Source organism: Phycodurus eques, chromosome 5 (genome assembly GCF_024500275.1).
Source record: "Phycodurus eques isolate BA_2022a chromosome 5, UOR_Pequ_1.1, whole genome shotgun sequence".
NCBI classification, from domain to species: Eukaryota; Metazoa; Chordata; class Actinopteri; order Syngnathiformes; family Syngnathidae; genus Phycodurus; species Phycodurus eques.
In genome coordinates, this window is record NC_084529.1 from 29429906 (window position 1) to 29438799 (window position 8894).

An 8894-nucleotide genomic window follows, 5' to 3' on the forward strand; every position below is an offset into this window, starting at 1 on the left:
TCTTCTTCTTTCATGTCATAATGGTCCAAGTCTTGGTCCAGGTCAATGTCCTGCTGCCACAGTGGATCAGTGGTATTTAGATAAAAGGGTAATAAAACTAGAAACAAAGACAAATGCCCTTAATGAAACCACATTGGCACCTCTCCCATTTCTTCCTCCTCATCTTCCTCTGACGTCACCTCATCTGATGGTCCGTGCTGAAGTGTTGTGAAACGTGTGTTACAAGATGGGATTGTTTCGGCACAGTGAATAAAACCTTTAATTAATTTTTTTAACTTTGATTTATCCAGGTGAGGCAATTGAGAACAGATCTTCATTTGCCAATGTGGCTGCAAACAGTCATTTCACGCTTACCTTTCGATCTTGGATAATGGGGCCAGCAGGCAGAGGCTGGTCGAGCATTTCTACATCTGGATGCTGTGGCAGGTTGTACAGTCGACACAGGTCACAAATGAGACGCTTTAACTGCTGAAGAAGCTGCGCAGAAAAGATATTCTGGTTAACAATTTCCCCTCTGAAGAACAGTCCTGTCATTTGGAGCAGCTAGAGTAGTGAGCAGACTTACCAACGTGCTCCCTTTTCTCACATCCTCCAAGCGCTCCAACACTTCCGCCAGACTTGGATCATCGGAGTCGACAAACCATATCGGGGACGTTGAAGGATAAGACTCCTGCAATGTAGTAAGATGGTGTGTTAAACAGCTGACAAGATAACAGATCACGATAATCCTTAATCCTTCTATCGATCTCTATCATTGTGTTTCAGTTAAAAAAACTAATTCTTTGCTCAGTTAAATTCTTGTCGTCTGCCCTGCCGGCACATGCAACTGAAGTTAAGGAACACAGTACCTAGTCAGCTTCCGCTCTAATGCAAATTAATGATGCGGTTAGTTAGTACAAGCATCTTTAGCTCAACCACAATAAAAGAATGGAATGCACACAGCAAAGTCAGCTCATGTATGCAAGGAGACGTGTTCAGATTTGACTAATACACATTTTAGAAGAACATCTTATTGAAAAGACAGGTTAACCAACATTGTCACTAAAACATTGCTTGTACCACAGTTTGATGTAGAAGCAGATTATTATAATTGATAACAGGGGGAAATCGGATGATTGCTGATTTCTGTTACTGCAACATTCAGAAATGCAAAACTTTGCGCTAAAATCTGATATTAAACCAGGAGACACTGGATAAGTGGAAGAAGATGGATGGATGGAGGACAACGAGAAAGCATGTATCCATCCTTGATTGTATGAGTATTGTTGGTAACCATATCATCCCTCTATGACCGACCATCTTGTGGTGGCTACTTGCAGCAGGATAAAGCTCAATCGTATAATGACAGGATCTTGGGACTGAGACAGGATTCACTACTCACTGTGATGTGCATGCTTATGTGGATGCTATGATGGATTGTAGGAGGGGGTATGGATGTGTAACGACTGGCACTGTATGAGTTTGAGCATCCAGTTCTGGTCTGTATCTTTTCCACTTCTGTCATTTAACCAGACGTCGGGTTGTGATGCATGGGTCAATATCACTATTATATCATATGTGCCCCAGCTTCTTGCCTGCCTCTGAGAAGAATTTGTCCCTGGTAGAGACCAATAATTTAACCTGAACCTTCACAAATGCTTGTTGTCTAAAATTAGATGTGCAGATACATTCAGACTAATGCCTCAAAGATACAACAAATGTCATCCACACATCGAATCCCTATACTGACTTTATTCAATGATATAAACAATTGATAGCAAGCCCAAACAACCTGATTCTCAATAGATCACGAATGTTTATTACAAAAATAGAGGCAGCAAACGTCCCGCTTTATTTTAAGACTGTAAATTAGCCGGGGGAACCGGGACCCGAAAAGCGCCAAAATACCGTGTTTAACGCGGACATATTAAATCAAATATTCTACACAAACGCCAATTTTTAAGATGCATTCTATTCGGGACAGTGTTGACGGTTCAAACAGCTTTGCTACGACAGGTAAACATCAGTGATGTCGAGCAATTGCATCAATTATTGCCCTAGATTAAAGGACGCTGTTGTGATAAAGTTAAATGCGAAGCTTTACGGTCAAGTGCTGCCAATAGCAAAAGGGAATATTTTGGCTAACGGGGAAACCTAGCCTTCTCGTTACTTTCAGTCAGGAGCGAGCTAGCAAAACAAAAAAAAACAAAACAAAAAAAGCTACGCAGCGTCATTTGACTGTATGCTTCCTGAAAGTTCATTTCACGCGTATAGGGTCTTGTTGTGTTCAAATTGACCACACAGTTACCGAGGTCAAAACAAAGAAAACCAGTTCAATTGGTTCGTTGGAAACCGGGGCAAACTAAAGCGTGTGTGAGTGTGTGTTGAGTGACTAGTCTTGTGTTGAGCTAGCTCGTACGCAGAACTGGCCCCGAGAACCCACCGTGATGTTGCAGTGAATGATCAGCAGCTTCTCTCCTGTTACGTTGAACTGGCAACTGAGTTCGTCGGGTTTCCAGTCTATTATTCGGAATCTTTCGTGGTTCGGGTCAAAGATTGACTCGAGAAACTTCAATTCGGCCTTCAGCCCCGACACCGACATCTTGTACTCATCTCAAAGCCAGCAGGCCGCTGGCGGAGGGGAAGTCTGGGCGGAATGCAGTCGAGTTGGCTCTGCGGATCTCGCATGTTAGCGTGAGAGCAACAACAAAAGGGCTGCGGGTGAACGTAGAGTCCCATAGATAAAAGATGACAACGTTCTTAATAATATAGGTGCACGATGCATCAAGGAGTTAAAAGAAAATAGTTCCAATTCATCATATACTCTCTACCAAAAAAAATAAAAATAAAAAAATGCCCCTTTCATCAGAATATTTAAAAATCGAATATGTTTGGAAGTTGATTTTACAGTTTCAGTTTCATTCTTAAATATCCAGAAGTGGCACAATTACTTCTACTTGTGTTTAAAAACAAATAATAAATAAAATAAAAGAACGCCTTTATTAAAAGTAACAAAAGTACAGACTCTGAAATGTACTGAAGTTGTTGTGACATGTTTGTGTTTGTGCCGGATGCCCTGACATATCCCATCATTTCAAAAAAAACAAATATTTTTATTTTTTTATTCTGGGTTTGGAATCGCCAGTGATTCGGTATTGGGGCACTGACTGAGAATTTAACCCATGTCTGCGTGAAAAGCAGCACCGTGTACTACTGCACTAACATTGCCTCTGAAATGTAGCTTACTTGAAGGGGGAATTTGCAAGTTTGTATTTTTTTTTTTTTTTTTTTTTTTTAAGAATCCACCGTGCTCGAGGAAGAACAATCTATCACAGACAGAAGCCGCTACCGACGAAATGTCAATCATTTGCCCTGCACGCTCATGCCTGCTCATTCGCTGGTCACCACATGCTAACCTGTTAGCTTGGGCTTCAGGAGCTTTGCTGGAACTATTATAGAATATCCACCTCTTAAAAAAAAAAAAAAAAAAAAAAAAAATGCCCATCCCTCATTTGCTATCAATTTGGCATAAGATTAGCAAACAGAAACAAAGCGATGGATTTCAAGCTGTTGAGAGGATTCAGAAGCGAATTAACAAGATTTCTGCTCAACAGGTATATTTATTTAATGTATAATTGATTATACATTGCAACAAAAAAAAACGTTTCAAACCAACATTTAGTGTAATAGTAACACTATTAAAAATAAGGCATGCAACCAAGGTAGTAGCCGTGGCTAACGGGAGCTTGTTTACAGTGCTAATGCTAGCTTGGCATTGCTAGCGCTGCTATTGTGTTGAAGGTGGACTGCGTTTTCTGTGATTATATGTCACAACTCCGCACTCTAGTGGGATGTGAAAGAATCACTGCCTAAGTACAGTTCAGTTGTATTTAACTTTTAAGTTCAATGCCTTTAATAGCATTTAAACTTTGTATTTTCAACATTTATTTAGGTAAAATCCGAATGCCACCATTTTATTAAGTACAGTTTAATGACATCATCAGATTATTTTTTTATTATTATTATTTTTTATTTGTATATTAAAGCACAGTGTTAATGTTCTAACTGTACATAATGTTACACTGGCTTCCAAAAACTTTAAATGTACTTTTCAGCTCAAAATTTATTTAGGTGGTAGTTGGTATCAAAGGTTTGAGGACCACTGATAAAGATATTTCTAATAAATTTAAAATGTATGAATATATTAAGAAAGAGTTTTGATGATTTTGTAATTAAAAACACTTTCTTGTCACAGTTAAAAGATACCCATTCATCAAATTTGAAATTCACTTTAACCCCAAAATTTGATTGGCTGGCAACCAGTTCAGGGTGTACCCCGCCTCCTGCCCGATGACAGCTGGGATAGGCTCCAGCACGCCCGCGACCCGCGTGAGGAGAAGCGGCTCAGAAAATGGATGGGTGGATGCTTGCCTTGTATCAGTGGCGCTTGTGGTATATACAGTTACAGTACATCTCAATAAATTAGAATATCATGGAAAACGTAATTTATTTCAGTAGTTGAATTAAAAAAGTGAATGCAATATTTTACACAGATTCATTGACCACATAGGTAAATAGTTCCTACCTAATTGCTATTCTAAAAGTCATTTTGATTGTTTTATTATGTAATATTCTGATATTAAACCAGGAGACAATATTCTTAATTATTGATACGGTGAATTTGGGGTTTTCGTTCATTGCAAGCTATAATCATCAACATTATAAAACATGAAATCCTGAAATATGTCACTCTGTGTGGTGTGGGCAGTCAATGAATGTGTACAATACTGCATGAGTTTACTTTGTTTGTTTGTTTGTTTGTTTGTTTGTTTGTTTATTTTGCATTGTCCGACCACAACAGGTTCTCCAATACACGAACCGCATCCCAAAAAGTTTTGTGACCATTATTGTGTTTGAACTGAAATTTGCAACGGTCGATTAAACTACATCATGAGCTACAGGTATTTGTCATAGTTTTTTGTTGCCTTATTTAGCTAAATCATGAGTAGGGCAAAACTTTAGAAGCACCTCTTAGTGTGATGCAATGCAATACATTATTTTTCCGTGTCATTCAACGCAATATTGAAATTCTAAAGGTAAATTTGATGCATTGGGGTCTGATTGGGTTTGGTAGGTGTACCTAATGAAGTGTCCAGTGGTTGGAGTCACTTAGTGCTGGTAGTCCCGTATCTTTCCTCTAGATGGCGTAAGAGATGGATGCATCCGAGAAAGCGACTGATTGTCGAGTCAAAGGTCACTATTGAGCGAAACAAATATTTTACAGCCGATTGCTTGTCGGGGCAAAGTTCATGTACGAAAATACAGGCGAGCTTGTGCTGACTCCGTTCCAGCTGCTTTGGTTTTGCAAACACACATTTGCCCTAACAATTATTGCTGTTATTAAAGACTATATTGAAGGATTCCCCTCTTACACGTATGACCCTGGGTAAGTGTCAATATTTTTAACATTTGAAAGTACTGAATACATAATTATTTGTTTGATACACCGATGCAATCCAACAAATTTGAATACTATAGAAATGTTGCAAAATCATTTTGGTTGTTTATTGTGTAATATTCTAATTGCTTAGGATGGTGAATTGTGGGCTTAGCTGTCAAATCAAATCAAGAAAATTATGAAAAATACAATCTTGAAATATTTCACTGTGTTAGGGAATCTATATAATATATGAGTTTAACTGTTTGGATTGTAACTACTGAAATATATTATATAAGGATTTTTTTTTATGTCTATTTATTTACTTTTAACTCATTGACAGTATTCACTCCTGCATACAAATTCTTGATTGATTCATTAGGATGTTCGAGACTGTGCCAGACGTTACCATGATACCTAACCTTTAGAATGGTGGGTGGCGTGGGACACCAAGAAACCCCCCCCCCCAAAAAATATATTTGTTCATTTTCTTATGCAAATTTCCAAACCGAACAATCGTGATGACTCTCACGTGATTGTTTCTTCCCTCTTTAATTTCCTAGACTAACATGTAAAATGTGCTTTAGATACTAAACCTGTGACACATTCGGTGGGATATTTGCTGTGCACTGTTGTGTAGCCAGCATGTCTCGATGAATATGCATACAGTACAATGCAAAGCAATTTGGAATGAACTTCATATCATTGTATGATTTTGAACATGACATGTACCAACCAGAAAAACAGCAGTCCGTTTATTTATTTGTGTATATTTCCAGGGTCTCCCGTGGGCGTCACGATGACAAAGTCGGACACGATCACCTTTGCTCTGCTGTTGATTCAACTGTGGTGTGTATTTGGCGGCAAAATACTAGTGTTCCCTTTAGATGGGAGCCACTGGATAAACATGAAAGGAATCGTCGAGGAACTTCACGCCAAAGGCCATGAGATCACAGTGGTGCGGCCGTCTGATAGCTGGTACATCTCAGAAAAGTCGTCTCTCTACACCTCTGTCAATCTTCCTGGTCAGGATCGATTTAAGGATCATTTTGAATCATTTGTGTCACAACAACTGGAAATCAGGCTTCAGGGGAGGTCTCTATCTCTTCTGCCTCGCATCTGGAAAAAGATTGAGAATCAAATCCTGGTTATTAGTCAGTTTTCTTTTTTCCACAAAATGCATTGTGAGACAATAGTGCAGATGTTTGAAAATGAAACTCAAATGCAGTCCTTTTATAACGCTCAATACGACGTCGTGTTGACTGACCTCGGCATAGGTGGAGGGGCACTGCTCGCGCGCCGTCTCCACGTTCCCCTCATTTACAATGTCAGGTGGACCCTGCAAGGTGAAGCTCATGACCTCATTGCCCCATCCCCTCTGGCATACACTCCCTTTCTTGCAGCACTGTTAACAGATAAGATGACTTTCCCACAAAGAATCATTAATGTTTTATCCCACACCATGGGTAGCTTCTCAACCTTATTCATATCTGAACCTCACTACAAACCAATAGTGAGGCGCTACTTTGGTTCTAGTGTGGATTACTCAACATTTTTTTTGGATGCTGATATATGGCTTCTGAGAAACAATTTTATCTTTGAATTTCCACGACCCACAATGCCAAATATAGTCTACATAGGTGGCTTTCAGTGCAAGTCTCCAAAGCAGCTCCCTGTGGACCTGGAGGAGTTTGTCCAGAGTTCTGGAAGTCACGGCGTTGTGATAATGACTTTAGGGACTCTCATTGCGAAGCTTCCCCAAGATGTCAGTGAGGAAATTGCTGCAGCCTTTGCCCAGCTGCCTCAGAAGGTTGTTTGGAGGTACACTGGACAAAAGCCTACCAACCTAGGAAACAACACTTTACTGGTTAACTGGCTACCACAAAATGACTTCTTGGCACATCCTAAAACAAGAGTATTTGTCACTCATGGAGGCATCAACGGGGTTCAAGAAGCAATTTACCATGGCGTTCCAATCGTAGGACTTCCATTGTTTTTTGATCAGCATGATAATCTCAACAGAATGCGAGCGAAGGGAGCAGCAGTAAATGTGGATTTTGCTGTGCTTGACAGGCACATGTTTGCAGATGCACTCATGACAGTTCTTCACAACTCATCGTACAGGGAAAACATGCAAAGGCTCTCAAGGCTGCAAAGGGATCAGCCAATGAAACCAATGGACAAGGCAGTCTTTTGGATCGAATATGTGATAAGACATAAAGGAGCTGGCCATCTGAAGGCACAATCCAACAAAATGTCCTCAATTGTTTACCACTCAGTTGATGTCATTTTAGCTTTGCTAACAGTAGTTTTGCTTCTAATATTCACTTGCCTTTTCATTTTAAGATGCATGTGTAGAATATGTTTTAATGGGAAAAAAGCTAAACACGATTAAAACTTTTTTTTCTTAAGTTCTAAAACAAATAGGACGGCAACAGTTTGACTCTGGAACAGACCATTTCTATTTCCACTATTTCCCGTGGGATTAATTGATTCTAAATCCAAACAAATTGGAGTTTGACTAGCAGCATCCCAGAATGGATTGTGTACTGTACTTTGCGAAACTCCCTTTGCAAAACAAGCAACTGTAAAGGTTTTCTTATAGGCAGAGAATGTAACTCAGTGACGCTATCTCCCACTGCTGTCCATAAAAAAAAGGAATGGTTCATCTGCAATAACTTTCCAGGAGCTATGGCCATGCCCTTTTATGCAGTCTACCGGGCGCTTGATATCTGTTCTGAGTGAAATAGGATTAAACCTCAACTTAAGATACTGGTGCTGTTGCGGCTTAGTTAGCCTGAGACCGGAACCTAAAGCACAGTAATTAAACTAGACATCTTTACCAGCAGTGGTTAAATTACAGTGACACTTGACATTACTTGCACAAATTAATGTGAGCCAATACACAATACAACGCACTACAAAACGAAACAAAACAAAACAAAAAACATCACCAGTTTTGTGTTTGTCACCATATTCATTAGCAGGCGACTTCATGGTTTATTGAAGATTATGTTCATTTGGGAGGTGCCTTTGCTTTTGATGCTGGGGACTCAAATGGTACAAATCTTCCTTGTCTCACCCGTCGACAACGTTTTAGAGAAATCGGTCGGCCTGGAACTAAAACCTATTCATACATACTGTATATATATATATATATATATATATATATATATATAAACAAAACAACAACATCATTATGAATCAATGCAGTTCTTTAACCACATGAACAAAAGTACAGTATTGTTAGACAGGGGACAATTAACTGAGGAAATTTGAAAAAGCTAAATTGTTTAGACCCTCTCAAAGCTGCCAAAGCAGTAAAATGTTTAACACACTCAACAGTGCATAGAATAGCTTATACACCTGTCTAGCAACCATTGGTAGCCTGGTACGAAATTTCTTGTAATTAGCTTTTAGGCTAGTTCTTGAGAACACTGCTAACTATTGACTCTCAATTGACTCTCGCGAGATTTGA

At 39.3% G+C, this 8894-nt stretch overlaps 2 protein-coding genes across 3 annotated transcripts in view; one reads left to right on the forward strand and one right to left on the reverse strand.

The window, feature by feature from the left end:
• The window catches only part of LOC133402446 (ubiquitin-conjugating enzyme E2 Q2-like), a 12150-nt gene extending 9489 nt beyond the window's left edge, over positions 1 to 2661 (reverse strand). Inside the window, exons 1-5 of one of the 2 annotated variants that reach the window (XM_061676145.1) lie at positions 2423 to 2661; positions 566 to 670; positions 355 to 477; positions 141 to 197; positions 1 to 50 (exon numbers count right to left, since the gene is read on the reverse strand). The exon at positions 1 to 50 is cut by the window's left edge and continues 100 nt beyond it. In XM_061676145.1, coding sequence (XP_061532129.1) covers positions 1 to 50; positions 141 to 197; positions 355 to 477; positions 566 to 670; positions 2423 to 2581 — 494 coding nt within the window. In that variant the 5' untranslated portion in view covers positions 2582 to 2661. Of the gene's footprint in view, positions 54 to 140; positions 198 to 354; positions 478 to 565; positions 671 to 2422 lie in introns of both variants that reach the window. The other variant, XM_061676144.1, reaches the window with a different exon arrangement.
• Positions 2662 to 6203: 3542 nt separating this feature from the next.
• Positions 6204 to 7811, forward strand: LOC133402815 (UDP-glucuronosyltransferase 2C1-like). The gene has a single exon (XM_061676981.1). It carries the CDS (start codon positions 6216 to 6218, stop codon positions 7809 to 7811), a length of 1596 nt encoding a protein of 531 aa, XP_061532965.1. The 5' UTR covers positions 6204 to 6215.
• The last annotated feature ends 1083 nt before the right edge of the window (positions 7812 to 8894 follow it).

Excerpts from the sequence above, each read along its gene's own strand:
- LOC133402815 (XM_061676981.1), top strand. The coding sequence starts at position 6,216 with ATGACAAAGTCGGACACGATCACCTTTGCTCTGCTGTTGATTCAACTG.